Source organism: Oncorhynchus nerka, linkage group LG13 (assembly GCF_034236695.1).
Source record: "Oncorhynchus nerka isolate Pitt River linkage group LG13, Oner_Uvic_2.0, whole genome shotgun sequence".
Taxonomy (NCBI): domain Eukaryota; kingdom Metazoa; phylum Chordata; class Actinopteri; order Salmoniformes; family Salmonidae; genus Oncorhynchus; species Oncorhynchus nerka.
Genome location: NC_088408.1, coordinates 38329947 through 38355077, shown reverse-complemented (window position 1 = coordinate 38355077; position 25131 = coordinate 38329947). Strand labels below are relative to the sequence as shown.

The 25131-nt window shown below is 44.1% G+C and overlaps 1 protein-coding gene across 1 annotated transcript in view; it reads right to left on the bottom strand.

The window, feature by feature from the left end:
• Positions 1-23997, bottom strand: part of LOC115139510 (transmembrane protease serine 9-like) — a 30399-nt gene extending 6402 nt beyond the window's left edge. The window contains exons 1-7 of the mRNA XM_029676998.2: positions 23910-23997; positions 15619-15639; positions 15327-15489; positions 13566-13834; positions 13229-13377; positions 12598-12900; positions 1439-1532 (exon numbers count right to left, since the gene is read on the bottom strand). Of these exons, the coding sequence (XP_029532858.2) occupies positions 1439-1532; positions 12598-12900; positions 13229-13377; positions 13566-13834; positions 15327-15489; positions 15619-15639; positions 23910-23967 (1057 nt within the window). The 5' untranslated portion in view covers positions 23968-23997. The remainder of the gene's footprint in view (positions 1-1438; positions 1533-12597; positions 12901-13228; positions 13378-13565; positions 13835-15326; positions 15490-15618; positions 15640-23909) is intronic.
• Positions 23998-25131: the final 1134 nt, after the last annotated feature.

Here is a 25131-nt window from a genome sequence, read left to right as displayed (position 1 = left end):
TTTTATTTTTCAATTTTTTTATTTCACCTTTATTTAACCAGGTAGGCTAGTTGAGAACAAGTTCTCATTTGCAACTGTGACCTGGTCAAGATAAAGCATAGCAGTGTGAACAGACAACAACACAGAGTTACACATGGAGTAAACAATTAACAAGTCAATAACACAGTAGAAAAAAAGAAGAAAAAAAAGAGAGTCTATATACATTGTGTGCAAAAGGCATGATGAGGTAGGCGAATAATTAAAATTTTGCAGATTAACACTGGAGTGATAAATGATCAGATGGTCATGTACAGGTAGAGATATTGGTGTGCAAAAGAGCAGAAAAGTATATAAATATAAACAGTATGGGGAAGAGTTAGGTAAAATTGGGTGGGCTATTTACCGATAGACTATGTACAGCTGCAGCGATCGTTTAGCTGCTCAGATAGCAGATGTTTGAAGTTGGTGAGGGAGATAAAAGTCTCCAACTTCAGCGATTTTTGCAATTAGTTCCAGTCACAGGCAGCAGAGATTTCACGGTAAGGTCTACATCTGTTGCATTCGGCGCATGTGACAAATACAATTTGATTTGATTTAACCTCTAAACCAATAGTATCACTGAGTAAAGTGGGTGAAACTCAACATTGAACAACAGGAATGTGGTCTGGTTAGACTAGCCTATTGTTGATCCAGACTGTATTACAACCGGCTGTGATTGGGAGTCCCATAGGGCGGTGCACAATTGGCCCAGCTCTTCCGGGTTTGGCCGGTGTAGGCCGTCATTGTAAATAAGAATTTGTTCTTAACTGACTTGCCTAGTTAAACAATGGTTAAATTTTTTAAAAATATATACATTGTTGACTTTTGATAATAAGAAGTAGATATAACGGCAGTTTGAGTGAGAATCTTTGATTTAGTCAGCGTGGAAACCACTTTGTTTTTGTTAAACAGTAATATCACTTGGGACAGTCCTGTGGAGAATGTTTTGGCTATCATATTAATTATCGGTTAAAGTGGTGTCATGTGCAAGACTTGCATTACACTGAAAGGTTCAGTATAAGAATGACTACATCATTTCAAAATACATGTATAATTTCAATTACTTTCATAGATAATTTCAACTTCCTAAATACTCAACTCTCTCAAAATGAGGCAGTAATCATTACAAAGCAAATATACACACAGTCCAAAATAGATTATATTCCTGTAATATACTGTAAAAGCAGTGATATCAAACATATTCACTGTTTTAATGCAGTCTAAACTTTCCTTTAATCATTTGGGAAAGAACCCAATCTCTGTCCATATAGGAATCTAGTCAAACAGTAAAATAATTTACCTGGAAAACTACAGTACTTCATAGTAAAGTGTGAACTTGTAAGGGTTTTCTCTAAATGTATTAAAGTAACTCAAAGTGGACTGCTAGTCATAAATAATAATAATAATAATTCTCTATTACCTTTTCCCATGCAGGTCAACGAAAATACAACAGCACACAATACCCACCCCGACTCCATCCTATTAGCTGCTACGGCTTTGTGTGTGTCCTGTATTTATAATACCTTTGGTTGGAGGAGGTATGTACCACAGGAGGTTGGTGGCACCTTAATTGAGGAGGATGGGCTTGTGGTAATGGCTCACCACCCATTCCATTAGCGCCATTTCTGACATTATGAGCCGTCCTACCCTCAGCAGCCTCCTGTGGTATGTACATAGGTAGGTAATAGCTTGAATTGTTGAGTCAGGGTGTGACACATGCCTCATGACACATGTCATTGGCCCTCTCTCTCTCTCTTTCGCGTTCTCTTTCTCTCTTTCTCTCTCTTCTCTCTCTCTCTCTCTCTCTCTCTCTCTCTCTCTCTCTCTCTCTCTCTCTCTCTCTCTCTCTGCATGCTGGGAGTGATTGGTGCATGCTGGGAATTGTTTGAGTGAAGGAGTGAGTGTGTTGTGGGGAGTTAGATACTCACAACTTTCTTTCTGTTTGCTATTTCTTGGTGGCATTTTTTTGGTTTTCTTCTGTGCATGATTAAGGTTATTATTTTTGTTTTGGTAGAATTAAGTATTTTGTTTTTCGTATTGAAATTACCCTGATTTTGGCGGGGATGGCAGCCCGAATGGGGATGCCGTCCCTGTCACTTCGGCACTTGCTGTAGGAGAGAAGGTAGGCTATGAGAATGTTGCTTATGCATCCCGGATGAATAAAGCGGTGGCCGCTTTTTTCTCCGTCAACAAGGGTAACGATTTCAAATGTACCGCAGTTTATTTCAAATGAGCTATTGGAGCACGGGTTATTGCGCTTTGGGAAGTTCGCCAGTTCAATTAAGGTTGTCCCGTTGGGTTGCAAACAGGTAATGTCATTTCGGCGACAGGTGTTTATGTTTTTGGACTCACAGGAGCAGACTTTAGAGTTATTGTTTAAAATCAAGTATGACAATAGAATGTATATGGCTTATGCTAGTACGGGTAGTCAACGGTATTTTGAGTGTGGGGATGTTGGTCATAAGCGACATGCTTGCCCGAAAAGGGAGAAGGCTGAGGGAGGGGCGCAGGTGGTCATCGTAACGCCTGGGCCCTCTGATGTAGGGAGAGGTGGACCAAAAGCACCTGTTGCTGAGGACAACTTATCCGTGTTGAGGGCACGGAGTTGCAACTTGTATTAGAGGGAAATGTTATGCTACAGAAAAGTATTGTTGTAGAAGGTAAGGATGTATCTGAAGAGCCAGTTCCTCAGACTGGTGAGCAGGTGCCGAGTACAAGTGCTGGGGTAAAGGAGGGGGTTCATGTGGAGCTAGGCTCCCTTGTAGTGGAGGAGGTGCCCAGTACGAATGCTGGGGTAAAGGAGGGGGTTCATGTGGAGCTAGGCTCCCAGGTAGTGGAGGAGATGCCCACTACGAGTAACGGGGTACAGGAGGGGGTTCATGTGGAGCTAGGCTCCCAGGGAGTGGAGGAGATGCCCACTACGAGTGCTGGGGTTCATGTGGAGCTAGCCTCCCAGGTAGTGGAGGAGATGCCCACTACGAGTAATGATGTACAGGAGGGTTTTCATGTGGAGCTAGGCTCCCAGGTAGTGGAGGAGATGGCCACTATGAGTGCTGGGGTTCATGTGGAGCTAGGCTCCCAGGTAGTGGAGGAGATGCCCACTATGAGTAATGATGTTCAGGTGGGGCTAGTCTCCCAGGTAGTGGAGGAGATGCCAGGTATGAGTGATGAGGTGCAAGTGGGGAGTGTTGAAAGGGATGTGGTAGAGGGGAGTCAGTTGTCTGTGGTCTCAGCTGAGGATCAGGAGAAGGATATGGATATCTCTTTTGATATGACAGCTGCTGGTGAGGACTCAGTTTATGATCTAGAGGAGGTAAAATAGTTTCTGGATCAGACTTTTGGGAAATCTGTCAAATTGGCAGATTATTTTGATGTTGATAAATTTGTGAGGTCAGCTGTGATGTTACAGAAGAAGATTAAAATAATTAAGAGAAGATTAAAATAATGACGATGATCATGCTTCATAGGGTGTCTTTTTTCTCCTTGGTTTCTCTGTGGTTTCTTCTGCTTTCCTTTTCTCTTTTCTATATGGAGGTACTAAGGGTACGTTTTCTCAATATTAATGGGGGAAGGGACAGGAATAAGAGGGCTTGGGTATTAGAAGTTTCCTACAGGAGACACATAGTGATGAGGAAAATAAGGTTGACTGGGGTATGTGGTGGGAGGGGCAGCATGTACTCAGTCATGGTACTAATTTCAGTGCTGGGGTGGCAATTTTGTTTTCCTCAGGCTTAGGGGTGACTGTGGTATCTACAACAGAGATTGCCAAGGGTCTGGTTTTATTTATTTATTTTATTTTTATTTTTTATGTTTATGCTCCTAATGAGGGTACAGAGCGTATTGCTGTATTTGATCAAATAAAGGAAACCTTAAGACAGTGTGATCAAGAAGGGTGTATGGTTTTAGGGGGTGACTGGAACTGTACAGTGGATTTTACTGTTGATCGCACCGCTGAAGAACCTCACCTGCGGTCAGCCACTTGCCTGTCTGGCCTATTAACTGAGTTTGAGCTTTCTGATGTGTGGAGAGTAAGGAATGCGAAAGTTAGGCAGTACACATGGCTAAAAATTAATGAAGGTTGTGTCAGTGCAGCAAGGTTAGACAGGTTGTATGTATCTGAGCAATACTGTAGTAGGGTTGGAAAGTGTGCCATTACTCCTGTGGGTTTCTCTGACCATCATATGGTTACTGTTGATATTCACTTTTCCTGTCCACGAAGGCCATCACCTTACTGGTATTTTAATGTTAAATTGTTACATTATGTCATGTTTTGTGACAGGTTTTTGTTGTTTTGGAAAAAATGGAGGGTTATAAAAGGAAATTTTGAGTCCTTGAGACATGGTGGGAGGTTGGGAAGGCCCAAATACGAGTATTTTGTCAACAGTATACTGCTCTGTCTCAAATTGAAGTTAAAGAGACTATCAAGGCCCTTGAACAGGACATCAAATCTATTGAATTGAAGCTGCTCACCCAGAACGACCCTGGACTAGTCATGAACTCACAGGACAAGAGACATGAACTGAGGTCGTTTCTGCATGAAAGAGTGAAGGGTGCCTTGATTAGGTCTCGTTTTGCTTCCCTCAAGAATATTGATGCTCCTAGCGCTTTTTAAAAAACCTAGGACAGTCGACATTTCAACGTAAACAGATGGTCTGCCTTCGTCTCCCTGATGGGAAGGTGACCACGGATGACAGTGAAATGCGTCAACATGCCGTGGATTTCTACTCTGCCCTCTATAAGGCGGAGGATTGTGACTCTCTGTGTACTGAACAGTTGTTACACGGTCTTCCTCAATTGGGACCTGAGCAGAGAATCGCATTGGACTCTGACATTACACTGCAAGAGCTGTCCACAGCAGTTATGCAGCTCTCAACAGGCCGAGCCCCTGGCATCGATGGTTTACCATCTGAGTTTTATAAGCACTTTTGGGGGTCTATTGGGGAGGATTTTTATGAAGTGGTGTGTGAATCTTTTCATGAGGGTTCTCTTCCTGTATATTGTCAACGTGCGGTGCTTTCACTGTTGCCAAAAAAGGGGGATTTGGCTCTCATAAAAAATTGGAGACCTGTTGCTTTGCTGTGCGCTGAATACAAAATTGTTTCTAAATGTCTCTCAAACAGGTTGAAAGAGTATCTGGGATTGTTGATCCACAAGGACCAGTCCTACTGTGTACCTGATCGCTCTATTGTTGACAACTTGTTTCTGATAAGAGATGTTTTAGACATTTGTAAACTGTCTGATGTAAATGTGGGTTTACTTTCTTTGGATCAGGAGAAGGCTTTTGTGTGGACCACCAGTACTTGTTCAAAACAATGAAAGCCTTTGTGTTTGGGGATGTTTTTTGTCTTGGATGATTTTACTGTATGCTGGGGCCTCGTGTATGTTAAAGGTGGGGGGTGGTTTGAGTTGCCCCATCCCTGTCCAAAGGGGCATCAGGCAGGGATGCCCAATTTCAGGGCAGTTATATAGTCTAGCGATTGAACCAATGCTTTGTTTTTTAAGAGCAAAGCTTACTGGTTTCTCTGTGCCAGGTGTAATGAAGGATCCCACGATAGCACTGTCTGCGTATGCAGATGACGTGATAGTTTTTATTACAGGGGGTGAGGATGTTAAGGTTCTCTCAAACGTTTTAAAGGTGTATGAGGGGGCCACCTCAGCTAGAGTCAATTGGGGAAAGAGTGAAACGCTGTGGGCAGGTCGGCTTCAAACGGGGTCCGCTCCACGGTTACCAGGGGGCTTCAGTGGGGCAAAGATGGGATGGAGACTTTGGGGGGTTTTCTAGGCTCCAATGTCTTTCAGAAAAAGAACTGGGAGGGTGTAGCGGCGAAAGTGTGTGCCACTGTCAAGGTGGAAATGGGTGCTGCCCCAGCTGTCTTATAGGGGAAGGGTCCTGGTAGCTAATAATCTTGCTGCCTCTACCCTGTGGCACAGACTAATGATTTTGCAGCCACCAAAGGGTCTGATACAAGAGATCCAGAGGACCCTTGTCAATTTCTTCTGGTCTGGACAACACTGGATTAAAGCTGCAGCCCTTTACCTGCCACTGCACGAGGGTGGGCAAGGCCTGGTGTACATTTCCTCTAGAATCATGGCTTTCCGGCTCCAAGCAGCCCAGAGATTGTTGTACAGAGACGGTTCTAGCTGGGTCGAAACAGCCTAAATATTGATGAGGAGAGGGGGCTGTTTGGGCTTAAACAAGCACCTTTTCCTCTTAAAGCTGGAGGGTGGTGATTTGCCTGGCCTGACTCCATTTTATGAGTCTGTTATGCAGGCTTGGAGAGTCCTTGTCAAGTCCAGCACGCCACCAGGGATGTGGCTTTTTGAAGAGCCTCTTTTTCACAACACTGCCATCCAGTCCCGTGTTCTGGGTTCAGCCAGCCTACGTTCATGCCTGTTAGGCGTGGGGTGTACCAAGCTGGGTCATCTGATGCGGAGCAGGAGCAGATCGTTGGAGGAGCTGGGAGACAGAGCGGGGATCCGATCATCTCGCCTACTGAGGAAGGTCGTCGATGAGGTCTGCGATTCCTTGCCAGGGCTTCACCTGCAGTATGTGACTGACACTTCCAATTCTGATCGGTGGAAGGAGGGTCTGGATTATGTGTTCCCTGCACTGATTGTTAGTGCTGCGATGGGGGCATTCGAGGAGGATGTGGGGATGCTGCTTTCCTTCGATACCCCGGAGCTGGGGGAGTTCAAGGAGGTGGGAAAGAAGGCCATGTACAGAATATGTGTAAAGGTGTCCCATGCCTCTTCCCTGGAAGGGGTAAAATCGACGAGGTGGCCGGGTGTGCTTGGTCCAGGTGCCTCTCCAAAAGGCTGTTGGCGATCATTATATAAACTGCCTATTGATAAGAGGACAGCTGACCTCCAATGGAGGATAATACATGGAGCTATAGCCACCAACATGCATCTGGTACACCTGGACCCTACTGTTGGGGAGGGGTGTCCATTCTGCATCTGGTACACCTGGACCCTACTGTTGGGGAGGGGTGTCCATTCTGTGCCGAGTCTGAAACTCTGGCACATCTGTTTTTACTGTGTCCCAGGTTGGTCGGGATGATTGAACTGATCACTGATTGGTTCTCAATATTGGGAGAGGTTTTCTCTTCCCAACTGTATATATTTGGGCCAAAGTACAGGTTCAGTCAAAAGGGAGTAGTTGTGTTGCTTAATTTTGTGTTAGGGGCAGCAAAATTAGCGATATGGAAGACCCGAAAGAACAGTATTCGGGGACAGGGGTCTGTGGATGTGGTGGGAATGCTGGAGGGAATGTTGGCAGCGAGACTAAGGGTTGAGTTTGCCTATTATAAACTTGTCAACAATATTGATCTGTTTTTTAGTATTTGGGGTATTCAGAGGCTGTTGTGTTTAGTTACTGTGGAGGAGGAATTGGAGTTGTGTTTTTAATTGATGTGTAACTGTGGTTTTGTATGAGTATTTATTGTGTGTTGGGCCCCCAGACCCAATAAAGATTATTTAAAACTCTAAAACTCTCTCTCTCTCTCTCTCTCTCTCTCTCTCTCTCTCACACTCTCTCTCTCTTCCTCTCTGTGTCCTCCCCTGCCTTGCAATTAAATTAAATTGTGTATTTGTAATTCTATCATCCTTACAGTTAAAGAGTAAACATACATACCTACACGTACACACACACTTTAAACCCCCTATGACCCTTTGAGACCACCCTTTCAAAGTCACTCATTTTAGAGACAGTGCCCCCCTATATCATGTTAAAGACAATGCCCCCCTTCTCTTTATCCCCAGAGAGACTCATTTTAGAGGCAGTGCCTCCCTCCTCGGGGGAAGACCACAAGAGACCTGGACCAACCTAATCCAGCAGATTTATAAATTCAAAACAGAGGTCCTTAGAATACTTTTTAAAGTACAACCTTCTTTCCATGCTTGCTTCCACCCTGGTTTTCTTTCTTCCATTTTTTGAGATAAACACTGATCTGTGGATGATTGGATTTGTACAGGCAAGGCCTTCCCCGTTTTGGTTTTTACCAAATCCAACCTTTTGAAATCTGTGAATAGGGAGGAAGGAAAGCAGGCTTCCATTATTTGAACGATATCCCAGGTCTAACACATCATAGGATGTTAAGATGGAGGTAGAAATTGAACCAATTTCAATCTTCAGCTTAACAGCTGTTTTACTGGGTACACCTACATGTTTCAAGCTGACCTCCATTGTCCCTGTTCCCAAGAACTCCAAGGTAACCTGCCTAAATGACTATCGTCCTGTAGCACTCACAAGTGTGTTTTGAAAGGCTGGTCATGGCACACATCAACACCGTCATCCCAGACACACTCCAATTCGAATGCCGCCCAACAGATCCACAAATGATACAATCTTAATTGCACTTAACACAGCTCTCTGCCACCTGTACAAGAGGAATACCTACTGTATGGGAGAATGCTGTTCATTGACTAAAGCTCAGCGTTCAACACCATAATACCTTTCAAGCTCGGGACCCTGGGACTGAACACCTCCCTTTGCAACTGAATCATGGACTCCCTGACAGGCTGCCCCAGGTAATAAGGGTAGGCTACAACACCACCACAATGACCCTCAACACGGGGGCCCCTCAGGGGTGTGTGCTTAGTCCCGCAATATACAAACAATATGTTTCCATTTATTCATCAAGTGTGATGACTAAACAGAAAAGCATTTAACAGTCATATGAACTGAGTTCTGATGAACAACCAAATTATTTACCTTAATTATTTACATCACAAGAACATATTTACCAGTAGATTCATAGTCACACTGAATTAAAACACACTTATTGTAAATTTTGGATCTTTTGCGGTCTGCTCCAACTGTTTTGGTACAAACGGAACGGGCTTAAGAAGGAAGAAGAATGAATAAGCAGCAGTCAGGACCCATTATTTGTTGATAAAGGAGCCTCCACAAAAATGGCTGCTCTGTCTGTGCAGACTGGCCTGCCATGGCCAACTCCCTGCAAATGCATCCTGACTCCCCACAATCTTTGTTGAGAGAATCAGTGCCACACACTGGAGAAGACAGACAGACAGAGGGGAGACAGCTCATACTAGAGCACACAAATCCCTCGAAGTATGAAAAGAGCAACAAGAAAAAAAGCCGATATGAAGCATTTTTAACAGCTGTGCATGGCCACCTGGGGGAGAGAAAGTGGACTGATGTTATTAATACATGCTAAAGGAGGGAGGAAACAAATGTTAAAATGTGTAAAATCGCTGAACTAGCTAATCAAATCAAATCAAATTGTATTTGTCGCGTGCCCCATTACAACAGGTGAAATGCTTAATTTTACAAGCCCTTAACCAAAATCGCAGTTTCAAGAAAATATAACATTTTTTTTTAAGTAAGAGATAAGAAAAACAAATAATTAAAGAGCAGCAGTAAATAACAATAGCGGGGTTATCTACAGGGGGTACCGGTACAGAGTCCATATGTGGGGGCACCGGAGTCAAGGTAATTGAGGTAATTATGTAGATGCAGGTACATGCAGGTAGATTTATTTAATTGGTTGTGCATAGATAGTAACAGAGCGTAGCAGCAGCGTAGGAGGGGAGGAGGGGGGCAATGCAAATTTCCACTGAGGAAGGTAAACCCAGAGAGACCGCAGGGGATTTGATGCGTAAATGGGCAGCTCATGACACTGTTAGTGACTGGAGTGAAGTGTGTCAAGTGGTTGTTCCTACACCATTCCGATAACATGTGCTGTCCCTCGCCCATGACCAGGCTTGGTCCGGACATTTGGGGATCATAAAGACTTATAACCGAGTCCTTTGTCATTTTTTCTGGCCAGGTTTGAAGTCGGACGTGGTCCAATTTTGTAAAACATGTCACGTATGTCAACTCACTGGGAAAGCGAATCAAACAGTTCCTCGAGCACCGCTCTGCCCGATTCCGGTGGTGGGGGAACCGTTTTAAAGAGTGATAATTGATTGTGTAGGCCCATTGCCGAAAACCAGGTCAGGTAACCAGTTCCTATTAACAATAATGTGCAGTGCTACTCGATACCCAGAGGCTATTCCTCTCCATACGATAATGGCTAAGACTGTGGTGAAGGCACTAGTGAAGTTCTTCTCTACATTTGGACTCCCTAAAGTAATCCAAACTGATCAGGGATCCAACTTTATGTCCAAACTGTTTTCAAATGTGTTAAAGATGCTGTGTATTTCCCATCAGGTCTCCAGTCCGTATCATCCAGAGAGTCAAGGGGCTCTCGAATGCTGGCATCAGACGCTGAAGGCAATGCTACGCAAGTATTGCATGGATACCAGTACCGATTGGGATGAGGGGGTGCCATTTGTCCTATTTGCTATTAGGGAAACGATACAAGAGTCCTTAGGTTCAACCCTACTGACCTTGTGTTTGGACACACCCCACGGGGTCCGCTGAAAGTTTTGAAGGAGCATATCTCATCTCCTACACCCAGTAGCGCCCCTAAAAATGTGTTGGATTATGTCAGTAAGATGCGGGAGAGACTGCACGCCACCTGTGCGTTAGCCCAAAAGTCTCTCTCCTCGTCTCAAAAACGCATGTTGCATTATGACAAAAAGGCTGTTGGCCGTTCATTTGCACCAGAGGATCAAGTTTTAGTTTTGTTGCTAATCCCTGGCTCATCTCTGTCGGCACGTTTTTCTGGACCATATCTGGTGGAAAAGAAACTCAGTGACAGCAATTATGTGATAAAGACCCCAGATCGAAGGCGTTCTTCCCGTGTGTCATGTTAACATGCTGAAAACATATTATGTGCGTGATTCTCCCAACAGTTCCTCAGGTAAGCCGGTCCAGCCTGCCGTCTCCAGTGTGGCTGCGGTGGTGCTGAAGCCTGGCTGGGACCTAGAGGAGGATAAGGAGGACGGGTTGGAGTTACGCCATACGTTACAGCAGTGTGAACGCCTATGTAATTTGGAGATGCTGTAGAAGTTACCCTCTCAAATGGAACATTTGGATAACGATCAAACTAAGAATCTTATCCTATTGATAAACAGTTTTCTCAGTGTGTTTCAGAAAGTTCCAAGTCGCACGTCCATCTTGGAACATGATGTGGATGTGGGGAACGCTGTTCCTATACGTCAGCATCCGTACCGGGTTAATTCAAAGAAAAGGGAGGTAGCCTATTTATTACAGAAGGACATGGCAAAACCCAGTAACAGCTCTTGGAGTTCTCTGTGTATTCTTGTTCCTAAGCCTAACGGTACTTCTCGCTTATGCACGGACTATCGTTGTGTAAATGCAGTTACAAAGTCTGATTATTTTCTTCTACCTCGCTTAGATGACTGCATTTTACCTTTATTTAACTAGGCAAGTCAGTCACAAATTCTTATTTTCTATGACGGCCTAGGAACAGTGGGTTACCTGCCTGTTCAGGGGCAGAATGACAGATTTGTACCTTGTCAGCTCGGGGATATGAACTTGCAACCTTTCGGTCACTAGTCCAACGCTCTAACCACTAGGCTACCCTGCCGCATTGATATAATTGGCTCTGCTGCTTAAGTTAGTAAGTTAGATTTGCTAAAAGTTTATTGGCAGGTGCCTCTGACCTCTCGAGTTTCTGACATCTCGGCTTTTGTTACGCCTGATAACTTTGTACAATACACGGTGATGCCCTCTGGCATGTATAATGCACCTGCTAATTTTCAGCGTCTAGTTAACATTGTGTTTGTAGATGTGCCAAATTGTACTGCTTACCTAGACGATGTGGTGATACATTCGTCTACTTGGTCTGATCATCTCTCCACTTTGAAAAGTGTGTTTCAGTGGTTGGAGAATGCTTCTTTAACCCTCAATTTGGCCAAGTGTGAGTTTGGGAAGGCTACTGTGACTTACTTGGGGAAACAAGTGGGACGAGATCAAGTGCGCCCAGTATCTGGCAAAGTGGTAGCAATTGTTGCTTTTCCTGCTCCCACGACCCGCCGCCAGTTGTTCAGATTCCTGGGGATGGTAGGGTACTATTGTACAGTCTGTAAGAATTTCTCGACGGTAGTAGCTCCCCTTTCATCTTTGAGTTGAGTTGTAGCAGGGTGTTGCGTTCCGTCTTCATAGAAGCGTGCGTAACAGTTGTACAAAACGATTCATTTTATACTAGCTCCTTACGCACATACTTTTGCACACAAACAGAAGGTATCCTACGCACATACCGTCTCCCTACCCTGTCCTCCCCCAAGATTAGGGATGTCGTAAGAAGTACTCCCTGCCCTCTCCCAAAGCTCTCTGGCCCCTAGCCAAGGTCGGCACCGAATTTTGCTCAGACAGTCTGTGTTTAAGATACTATAAAGACATTTTGTACAAAGATATTGTTTTACCCTAATTCTGACTAAAACTACACACATCATTTATTAGAATTTTACTGACTAAAACTACACACATCATTAATAATAATTTTATGATCCTAATCAATTTCATACAATTATATGGTTTCAGGGTGGAAATTCTAATCATTCATGTAAACACATAAATTCCATTAACAATCACAATCAACAAGTATTAGTAGATTCATATTAAAATAAAACCATCACTTTTGGTTCAGTGTATAAACATACTATTCCAGTACTTATCACATACAGTGAGTAAAGTTAAGCATCCACTTTTAGTGTGTGCTCTATTAGAAGAGAGAGAGAGATGAGAATAGGAGAGAGGGAGAAGAGTGTGGCCCCACTGGACAGTGCATTACAGGTGACATTGAGATCAGAGTCAGTCCCACTGGAGGAGAAGGTGACGAAGCCTGGCATGTCAGTGCTGATCTGGCTGTTGATCCAGGTCTGGTACTGGGACACTCTGGTGTACACTCCTGGGAAATTTGCTACGGCACAGCCTTGTCCAAAACTCACAACCCCAGACTGGATCCAGACCAGACCCTGTTTGCTCACCATTGGCCCCCCGGAGTCTCCCTGTAGACGGAGACATTTTAGTAATTTAGCAGATGATCATATCCAGAGTGACTTACAGTAGTGAGTGCATACTTTATTCGTACTGGTCCCCTGTGGGATTCAAACCCACAACCCTGGTGTTGCAATTGCCATGATCTACCAACTGAGCCACAGGTGAAATTTAAAGATTTCACCAGGTTAATCATCAGGGTCAGTGAACAATGAAATTACCATTAGAAGTTTGATTCATCATCTCTTTGTCATTGAATAATAGCTCTGCAAACTGCAGCTAAACTGCAGCTTTGGCTCTGCAACTATTTGGAATGAAACACAGCCATGCATCCCTCACCTGACAGGAATCTTTTCCTCCACTCAGTAGACCAGCACAGATCATGTTGTTTGTGATTGAAGTAAATCCAGCATAGAGACAGCTACACTCCCTGTTCCCCACTACTGGCACAGTCACCTCCTGTAGGGTCCCGGGTGAGGGAAGGGGCACTGAGGAGGAGAAACCATGAAGTCAACTTTTGCTGATATTCTGTTGTATACATTTCTGATCCTTTCTTTTCTGCTGCAACTGTATTGGAACAACATTTACTTGCAAAAAAGTGGATATATGTACAGGTACATAAAGGGTATGTATGGCTTGTCAATGCAAAGTCAGCATCGGGACCATCAGATCTCACCATCACTATTGATATCGCCCCATCCGGTGACCCAGCTATTAGTGCCATCGTAGTAGGTGCTGCCCACTGCTGCCAGGCAGACCGGTTGGATGTAGTCAGTGAAGGTGACGGGTGATGAGAGCTTCAGCAAACATATGTCATTGTCGCTGGTTGCACTGTTGTAGTTCGGGTTGCAGATTATCTGAGAGACCGTTTGGGATACCTCGTTGGAGTTGATGCTTTGCTGATTCTGCCGGCCCAGGTAGACAAGCAGGCCGGACGTGCTGGTGCTGAGAATGAAGAGAGTTGGGAATAACTAATGTTAGTCACTAATGTGATTATTAGACTTAGTGTGCTTGCTGATGCCATTTACACAATACAATTCAGGGATGTATTTTAGAGAGACAATGTCACCTCACTGGAGTCATTACCACTCCTACAACTTATTTGACAACCATTAATACTGTGCTTTAAAACAAGTACAGTACAAACTAGCAGGCACATACAGGTAACTGCCAAAATAAAGGAAACACTTGAATTAATGAGGGCTACAAAGTCAATTGAATGCAGGTGCTTCCACACAGGTTTGGTTCCTGAGTCAATTAAGCAATTAACATCCCATCACCAGGGGCCGCATTAACGCAGGATTTTGTATTTTTCAAGCAGAAAATGAAATATAAAATGCAGAAAAGATATCTTGCTGCATTTTGTTAATGCAGATGATGTTCAATATAAACGCAGGTGAAATGGTTTAAAACGCACATTCTGTGATGGTCTGTGTTTTTTTTAAATGCTGTTACTGTTTGTCCCCTTGAGACGCTGTGGCAACAACATACATTAACACTTCCTCAAAATAGTCAGAATCAAGATAAATAATCTAAGATAAATCAGGAAACCTGTAATTAATTGGGAGTTTTTGGCCGAGGAGGTCTTAGTCGCGCATTTTTACATCAAACTAAGATGTTTAGTGCAGTAATTCTCAAAGGAGAAAATGTGAATGAAAACTAGTCGTTGGATGACAACACACACTTCATTGAAGAATGCCTACTGTTGTCCAATCACCGACGAAGGGGCATAGACTTCCGCTACCAAACTTCAGCTTGCCTCAAGAAAAATAAAATGGTGTGCTTGAACAGCCGAATAAACCTGTATGCTGCCGAACACCAAAATTAACTAAAACATCGTCATAATATATGCACAAACTGTTTTGACTGGGAAGCATACCGTAACCTTCGTGTATAAATGGGTCATGGGTCATGTATAAATACGTCCAGTTGCACATTATTTTGGCTACCATGGCTAGAAGTGGTTAGAAGTGACTTTGAAGAGGAGTCTCAGAGGATCATAGGGGGTTAAAACGTGTGTGTGTGTGTGTGTCTCAGCCACTAGATATCAACCCAATTGAACACTTATTGGAGATTAGTTTTCCACCACAAACTCCAAATGATGGAATTTCTCATTGAAGAATTGTGTCACATCCCTCCAAAAGAGTTCCAGACACTGGTAGAATCTATGCCAAGGCACATTGAAGCTGTTCTGGTGGCTCAACATCCTATTAAGACACTTTATATCTTGACATGTCCTGTATTTTGGCAGTTGCATGTACATTTATCATGTTACATTTAATTATTTTTAAAAAAATACCCAAAGACATTATACTTTGAATTAGTTCTCTGAATTAAGTGATTAATACATGAATAAAATAGATCAGCATATAGATATTACAATATCACCATGACATAATATATGGATTGGGGAACGGGTAAGGTTATGTCTTTCTACCTGGGGAAGCAGTGAGCGGCAGTCAGCACCCACTCTTTGTTGATAAGGGAGCCTCCACAAAAATGGCTGTTGGAGTTGTGCAGACTGACCTGCCATGGCCAGCTACCTGCAGCTGCATCCTGACCCCCGACAATCTTTGTGTTGAGAGAAGCAATGCCACACACTGGAGAAGACAAACAGAGGAGAGACAGCTCATGATTGAACACACAAATCCCTCACAGTATAAGAAGAGCATTGAGGAAGATACACTAGCTGATATGAAGCACTGCAGTTGCATGCAATAATAACTTACCATTTGCCTGTGAATGGCCACCTGGTGGAGAGAGAGTGGATTGGTGTTATTAAAGGGGTTTACAGTTACCAGTTTTTTTTTTAAAGTAAAAATATAAGTATAATTTGAAAAATAAAATGTATTGAGTAAATGTATTTATTGATTATCTTAATTTTGATAAGAGATGAACATTCTATGTATTTAAAGTTTTTTGTTGATGTGTAAAGAGATATGGCTTAAAGAGATATGCTAAATGGGGGAAGAAACAAGTATCTAAATATGTAAAATCGCTGAACTATCCCTTTAAGTAGCAGGAAATCTTACAGTTTGTGGCTCTATCAAAATAGAATGAAGCCCTACAAAATGATAGCAAGTGCATTAGGAACGTTTTCAGACCCCTTGACATTTTCCACATTTTGTTACGTTACAGCTTTATTCTAATATGGATTCAATAAAAAAAGTTTCCTTATCAATCTACACACATTACCCCATTATGACAAAGTGGAAACAGGTTTAGACATTTTTGCAGAAGTATTAAAAATAAAAAAAACAGAAATACCTTATTTACATAAGTATTCAGACTCTTTGCTATGAGCCTCGAAATTGAGATCAGGTGCATGCTGTTTCCATTGATCATCCTTGAGATGTTTTTATAACTTGATTTGAGTCCACGCATGGTAAACTTAATTGATTGGACGTGAATTGGAAAGGCACACAAAGTGTCATGTATTGTCATGTTATGTCTTGTCCCTGTGCTTTCTCTTCTCTTCGTTTCCCCCTGCTGGTCGTATTAGGTTACTTTCTCTCTCTCTATCGTTCCGTTCCTGCTCCCAGCTGTTCCTCATTCTCCTAACGACCTCGTTTACTCTCTCACACCTGTCCCCTCTTTTGCCCTCTGATTAAGTCTCTATTTCTCTCTCTGTTTCTGCTTCTGTCCTTGTCGGATTCTTGTTTGCTTTGCCCTTGTCCCGTCCTGTCGTAATCTGCCTCTTCATCAGATGCTGCGTGTGAGCAGCTGTCTCTGTCCTCTACGGCCCGCGCCTACCCGGAGGGACCAGCAGTCTGTTGCCGCTAGCCCTGCTATTCTCCTCTACTACTAGAAGGGGGACTCTCCTGTAAAGATAGAGGATTTATGTTTTCCCTGTTTGGACATCTCCTGTAAAGATTGAGGATTTATGTTTTCCCTGTTTGGACATTAAAAGACTCTGTTTCTGTTAAATCGCTTTTGGGTCCTCACTCACCTGCATAACACAAAGACTCATTTGTGACCAAGCTTTAACTTCCTGACTGATGTCTTGAGATGTTGCTTCAATATATCCACATAATTTCCCTACTCATGATGCCATCTATTTTGTGAAGTGCACCAGTCCATCCTGCAGCAAAGCACGCCCACATCATGAGGCTGCCACCCCCGTGCTTCACAGTTGGGATCGTGTTCTTCGGCTTGCAAGCCTCCCCCTTTCCCTCCAAACATAACGATGGTCATTATGGCCAAACAGTTCTATTTTTGTTTACATTTACATTACATTTAAGTCATTTAGCAGACGCTCTTATCCAGAGCGACTTACAAATTGGTGCATTCACCTTATGACCTGTTTAAACAGACTAGAGAACATTTCTCCAAAATTTTACATTTACATTTAAGTCATTTAGCAGACGCTCTTATCCAGAGCGACTTACAAATTGGTGCGTTCACCTTAAGACATCCAGTGGAACAGCCACTTTACAATAGTGCATCTAAATCTTTCAAGGGGGGTGAGAAGGATTACTTTATCCTATCCTAGGTATTCCTGAAAGAGGTGGGGTTTCAGGTGTCTCCGGAAGGTGGTGATTGACTCCGCTGTCCTGGCGTCGTGAGGGAGTTTGTTCCACCATTGGGGGGCCAGAGCAGCGAACAGTTTTGACTGGGCTGCGCGGGAACTGTACTTCCTCAGTGGTAGGGAGGCGAGCAGGCCAGAGGTGGATGAACGCAGTGCCCTTGTTTGGGTGTAGGGCCTGATCAGAGCCTGGAGGTACTGAGGTGCCGTTCCCCTCACAGCTCCGTAGGCAAGCACCATGGTCTTGTAGCGGATGCGAGCTTCAACTGGAAGCCAGTGGAGAGAGCGGAGGAGCGGGGTGACGTGAGAGAACTTGGGAAGGTTGAACACCAGACGGGCTGCGGCGTTCTGGATGAGTTGTAGGGGTTTAATGGCACAGGCAGGGAGCCCAGCCAACAGCGAGTTGCAGTAATCCAGACGGGAGATGACAAGTGCCTGGATTAGGACCTGCGCTGCTTCCTGTGTGAGGCAGGGTCGTACTCTGCGGATGTTGTAGAGCATGAACCTACAAGAACGGGCCACCGCCTTGATGTTAGTTGAGAACGACAGGGTGTTGTCCAGGATCACGCCAAGGTTCTTAGCGCTCTGGGAGGAGGACACAATGGAGTTGTCAACCGTGATGGCGAGATCATGGAACGGGCAGTCCTTCCCGGGAGGAAGAGCAGCTCCGTCTTGCCGAGGTTCAGCTTGAGGTGGTGATCCGTCATCCACACTGATATGTCTGCCAGACATGCAGAGATGCGATTCGCCACCTGGTCATCAGAAGGGGGAAAGGAGAAGATTAATTGTGTGTCGTCTGCATAGCAATGATAGGAGAGACCATGTGAGGTTATGACAGAGCCAAGTGACTTGGTGTATAGCGAGAATAGGAGAGGGCCTAGAACAGAGCCCTGGGGACGCCAGTGGTGAGAGCGCGTGGTGAGGAGACAGATTCTCGCCACGCCAGCTGGTAGGAGCGACCTGTCAGGTAGGACGCAATCCAAGCGTGGGCGCGCCGGAGATGCCCAACTCGGAGAGGGTGGAGAGGAGGATCTGATGGTTCACAGTATCGAAGGCAGCCGATAGGTCTAGAAGGATGAGAGCAGAGGAGAGAGAGTTAGCTTTAGCAGTGCGGAGGGCCTCCGTGATACAGAGAAGAGCAGTCTCAGTTGAATGACTAGTCTTGAAACCTGACTGATTTGGATCAAGAAGGTCATTCTGAGAGAGATAGCGGGAGAGCTGGCCAAGGACGGCACGTTCAAGAGTTTTGGAGAGAAAAGAAAGAAGGGATACTGGTCTGTAGTTGTTGACATCGGAGGGATCGAGTGTAGGTTTTTTCAGAAGGGGTGCAACTCTCGCTCTCTTGAAGACAGAAGGGACGTAGCCAGCGGTCAGGGATGAGTTGATGAGCGAGGTGAGGTAAGGGAGAAGGTCTCCGGAAATGGTCTGGAGAAGAGAGGAGGGGATAGGGTCAAGCGGGCAGGTTGTTGGGCGGCCGGCCGTCACAAGACGCGAGATTTCATCTGGAGAGAGAGGGGAGAAAGAGGTCAGAGCACAGGGTAGGGCAGTGTGAGCAGAACCAGCGGTGTCGTTTGACTTAGCAAACGAGGATCGGATGTCGTCGACCTTCTTTTCAAAATGGTTGACGAAGTCATCTGCAGAGAGGGAGGAGGGGGAGGATTCAGGAGGGAGGAGAAGGTGGCAAAGAGCTTCCTAGGGTTAGAGGCAGATGCTTGGACTTTAGAGTGGTAGAAAGTGGCTTTAGCAGCAGAGACAGAAGAGGAAAATGTAGAGAGGAGGGAGTGAAAGGATGCCAGGTCCGCAGGGAGGCGAGTTTTCCTCCATTTCCGCTCGGCTGCCCGGAGCCCTGTTCTGTGAGCTCGCAATGAGTCGTCGAGCCACGGAGCAGGAGGGGAGGACCGAGCCGGCCTGGAGGATAGGGGACATAGAGAATCAAGGGATGCAGAAAGGGAGGAGAGGAGGGTTGAGGAGGCAGAATCAGGAGATAGGTTGGAGAAGGTTTGAGCAGAGGGAAGAGATGATAGGATGGAAGAGGAGAGAGTAGCGGGGGAGAGAGAGCGAAGATTGGGACGGCGCGATACCATCCGAGTAGGGGCAGTGTGGGAAGTGTTGGATGAGAGCAAGAGGGAAAAGGATACAAGGTAGTGGTCGGAGACTTGGAGGGGAGTTGCAGTGAGGTTAGTGGAAGAACAGCATCTAGTAAAGATGAGGTCGAGCGTATTGCCTGCCTTGTGAGTAGAGGGGGAAGGTGAGAGGGTGAGGTCAAAAGAGGAGAGGAGTGGAAAAAAGGAGGCAGAGAGGAATGAGTCAAAGGTAGACGTGGGGAGGTTAAAGTCGCCCAGAACTGTGAGAGGTGAGCCGTCCTCAGGAAAGGAGCTTATCAATGCATCAAGCTCATTGATGAACTCTCCGAGGGAACCTGGAGGGCGATAAATGATAAGGATGTTAAGCTTGAAAGGGCTGGTAACTGTGACAGCATGGAATTCAAAGGAGGCGATAGACAGATGGGTAAGGGGAGAAAGAGAGAATGACCACTTGGGAGAGATGAGGATCCCGGTTCCACCACCCCGCTGACCAGAAGCTCTCGGGGTGTGCGAGAACACGTGGGCGGACGAAGAGAGAGCAGTAGGAGTAGCAGTGTTATCTGTGGTGATCCATGTTTCCGTCAGTGCCAAGAAGTCGAGGGACTGGAGGGAGGCATAGGCTGAGATGAACTCTGCCTTGTTGGCCGCAGATCGGCAGTTCCAGAGGCTACCGGAGACCTGGAACTCCACGTGGGTCGTGCGCGCTGGGACCACCAGATTAGAGTGGCCGCGGCCACGCGGTGTGGAGCGTTTGTATGGTCTGTGCAGAGAGGAGAGAACAGGGATAGACAGACACATAGTTGACAGGCTACAGAAGAGGCTACGCTAATGCAAAGGAGATTGGAATGACAAATGGACTACACGTCTCGAATGTTCAGAAAGTTAAGCTTACGTAGCAGGAATCTTATTGACTAAAATAATTCAAATGATACAGTACTGCTGAAGTAGGCTAGCTGGCAGTGGCTGCGTTGTTGTTGTTCTATCTCTCTATAGTGCTGTTTCTTGTATTATGGTCTCTTGTTTCTTTAGAGGTTTCACTTTGTTGTCCTTTTTCTTTTCCTTTTTCTTCTGTCCTTATTTTGTCTTCCTTTCTTCTGTTAACTAGATATTTTTTGTTGTTATTCTTTGTAAGCTAGCTAGCTTCTTCCAGGAGAGTCCCTAGCAACTGCTTAGCAACAAGTAAACAATTCAGCTAGCAATTCAGCTAGCTAAGATAACTGTACAATTTTATGAAAAATAGTTACTTCTTCAAAAGCCTGTCTTTTTGGTTTGTTCCTTGTTTTGTCTTCTATTGAGTCTTGCAGTTTTCTCTTGATTTTTTCGATGTACTTCACTCTAAAAAACCATTTAAATCTCAATATATACAGGAGCTCATTTTTCAGCAGCTGCTCAATTTGGAACTCCGGAACACACAAAATGTATGATCTTTGTCCCCATGTGCAGTTGCAAACAGTAGTCTGGCTTTTTTTATGGCAGTTTTGGAGCAGTGGCTTCTTCCTTGCTTAGCGGCCTTTCAAGTTGTTGATATAGGACTTACTGTTGAAAAATATACTTTTGTACCGGTTTCCTCCAGCATCTTCACAAGGTCCTTTGCTGTTGTTCTGGGATTGATTTACACTTTTTGCACCAAAGTACATTGATCTCTAGGAGACAGAACACATCTCCTTCCTGAGCGGTACGACGGCTGCGTGGTCCCATGGTGTTTATACTTGCGTACTATTGTTTGTACAGATGAATGTGGTACCTTCAGGCGTTTGGAAATTGCTCCTAAGGATGAACCAGACTTGTGGAGGTCTACAATTTTTTTTCTGAGGTCTTGGCTGATTTCTTTTGATTTTCTCATGATATCAAGCAAAGAGGCACTGAGTTTGAAGATAGGCCTTGAAATACATCCACAGGTATACCTCCAATTGACTCAAATGGTGTCAATTAGCCTATCAGAAGCATCTAGAGCGATGACATCATTTTCTGGAATTTTCCAAGCTGTTTAAAAGGCACAGTCAACTTTGTGTATGTAAACTTCTGACCCACTGGAATTGTGATACACTGAATTATAAGTGAAATAATCTGTCTGTAAACAGTTGCTGGAAAAATTACTTGTGTCATGCACAAAGTAGATGTCCTAACCGACTTGGCAAAACTATAGTTTGTTCACAAGAATTTTGTGGAGTGGTTGAAAAGCGAGTTTTAATGACTCCAAACGAAGTGTATGTAAACTTCTGACTTCACCTGTATTTACTTATGTAAATAAGGTATTTCTGTTTATTTTTATAAATTAGCAAGAATGTCTAAAAACCTGTTTTCGCTTTGTCATTATAGTGTATTGTGTGTAGTATGCTCGAGGGGAAAAAAGTATTGAATCCATTTAAGAATAAAGCTGTAACTTAACAAAATATGGAAAAATTCAACGTGTCTGAATACTTTCCGAAGGCTCTGTGCATACACTACATATATATATGTCACAGAAACAGCACACTAGGCAAGAAATGACTTGGCTCTCTAGGTGAAACTTGTGGTAACTCAATGCTGGTAGGGTTTTTGTCACATCAACCCTTTTGTTTATACACCATTCAGTACCGCTCAGTGGATGTCCTTCTAAGGGCAGAAAGACCATACACAAACAAACTGGCATTTCCAGAATATAATGTTTGGAACATCCATTGTTATATTCTTAGCCTCATTCTTTTTTCTCAAGACAAAGGAGATTATTGTGGACTACAGGAAAAGGAGGACCGAGTATTCCCCCATTCTCATCGACGGGGCTGTAGTGGAGCAGGTTGGCGTCCACCAAGACGCCAACCTGGCGTCCACATCACCAACAAACTAACATGGTCCAAGCACACCAAGACAGTCGTGAAGAGGGCACTACAAAACCTATTCCCCCTCAGGAGACTGAATAGATTTGGCATGGGTCCTCAGATCCTCAAAATCTTTTACAGCTGCACCATCGAGAGCATCACTGCCTAGTATGACATCTGTATGGCCTCCGACCTCAAGGCACTACAGAGGGTAGTGCGTACGGCCCAGTACATCACCGGGGCCAAGCTTCCTGGCATCCAGGACGTCTATACCAGGCAGTGTCAGAGGAAGGCCCTAAACATTGTCAAAGACTCCAGACACCCTAGTCATAGACTGTTCTCTCTGCTACACACGGAAAGCGGTACCGGAGCACCAAGTCTAGGTCCAAGAGGCTTCTAAACAGCTTCTACCCCCAAGCTATGAGACTCCTGAACAGCTAATCAAATGGCTACCCAGACTATTTGCATTACCCCCTCCCCTACGGTGCTGCTACTCTCTGTTATTATCTACGCATAGTCACTTTAATAACTCTACCTACATGTACATAATTACCTCAATTACCACAACAGCAGTTCCAAAAGCACATTGACCCATTGACTCTGTACCGGTACCCCCTGTATATAGCCCCGCTATTGTTATTTACTGCTGCTCTTCAATTATTTGTTATTCTTATCTCTTACTTTATTAGGGATTTTCTTAAAACTGCATTGTTGGTTAAGGGCTTGTAAGTAAGCATTTCACTGAAAGGTCTACATCTTTTGTATTCGGCGCATGTGATGAATAAACATCTAAACAGTAGTATCACTGCAACATTGAACAACAGGAATGTGGTCTGGTTAGACTAGTCTATTGTTGATCCAGGCTGTATCGCAACCGGCTGTGATTGGGACCACAATTGGCCCAGCTCTTCCGGGTTTGGCCGGTGTAGGCCGTCATTGTAAATAAGAATTTGTTCTTAACTGACTTGCCTAGTTAATAAAGGTTCAATTTAAAGTATATATATATTGTTGTCTTTTGATAATAAGAAGTAGATATAACGGTAGTTTGTGTGAGAATCTTTGATTTAGTCAGTGTGGAAACCACTTTGTTTTTGTTAAACAGTAATATCACTTGGGACAGTGCTGTGGAGAATGTTTTGGCTATCATATTAATATTCGATTAAAGTGGTGTCATGAAAGATTCAGTATAAGAATGATTACATAATTTCAAAAGACGTATAATTTCAATTACTTTTCATAGATAACTCCAACTCCCTAAATACTCAACTTTTTTTGGGGGGGGTCTCTCTCAAAATGAGGCAGTAATCATTACAAAGCAAATATACACACAGTCCAAAATAGATTATAGTCCTGTAATATACTGTAAAAGCAGTGATATCAAACATATTCACCGTTTTAATGCAGTCTAAACTTTCCTTTATTCATTTGGGAAAGAACCCAATATAACCCTCTGTCTATATTGGAATCTAGTCAAACAGTAAAATAATTTACTTGGAAAAGTACAGTACTTCATGGTAAAGTGTGAACTTCTTGAGTTTTCTCTAAATGTATTAAAGTAACTCAAAGTGGACTGCTAGTCTATAATAATAATAATAACAATAATTATCTATTACCTTTTCCCATGCAGGTCAACGAAAATACAACAGCACACAAGACCCACCCCGACTCCATCCTATTAGCTGCTACGGCTTTGTGTGTGTCCTGTATTTATAATACCATTGGTTGAAGGAGGAGGTATGTACCACAGGAGGTTGGTGGCATCTTAAATGAGGAGGATGGGCTTGTGGTAATGGCTCACCACACTGACCCATTCCATTAGCGCCATTTCTGACATTATGAGCTGTCCTACCCAGCCTCCTGTGGTATGTACATAGGTAGGTAATAGCTTGTATTGTTGAGTCAGGGTGTGACACATGTCTCATGACACGTCATTGGCCCTCTCTCTCTCTGTCTCTCTCTCTCTCTCGCACGCTTTCTCTCTCGCTCTTTCTTTCTCTCTCTCTCTCTCTTTCTCTCTCTCTCTCTCTCTCTCTCGCTCTCACACTCTCTCTCTCTCTTCCTCTCTGTGTCCTCCCCTGCCTTGCCTCATTCAACATTCATAATTTTCAATTATTCTCAATTAAATTAACATTGTATATTTGTAATTCTATCATCCTTACAGTTAAAGAGTAAACATACATACCTACACGTACACACACACTTTAAACCCCCTATGCCCCTTTGAGACCACCCTTTCAAAGTCACTGCGATTTCTTCTACTATCCATTGTAGCCAAAATAATGGGCAACCGGCGTTTTTGTACAGGACCCTAACCATGATGGGATGTTAATAGTTTAATTAACTCAGAAAACCACACCTGTGTGGATGCAGCTGCTCTCACTCACTCACACACACACATCCTCTTGTCCTACCTCATAACTTTGCATGTCAACTAGAGTGACTTGTTATAGAGGTAGTGCCCCCCTCCTCTCTATCCCCAGAGACTCCTTTTAGAGGCAGTGCCCCCCTCTATCTCATGTTAAAGGCAATGCCCCCCCTTCTCTTTATCCCCAGAGAGACTCATTTTAGAGGCAGTGCCCCCCTATCTCATGTTAAAGACAATGCCCCCCTTTTCTTTATCCCCAAAGAGACTCATTTTAGAGGCAGTACCCCCCTATCTCATGTTAAAGACAATTCCCCCCCTTCTCTTTATCCCCAGAGAGACTCATTTTACAGGCAGTGCTCCCCTCTATCTCATGTTAAAGACAATGCCCCCCCTTCTCTTTATCCCCAGAGAGACTCATTTAACAGGCAGTGCTCCCCTATCTCATGTTAAAGACAATGACCCCCTTCTCT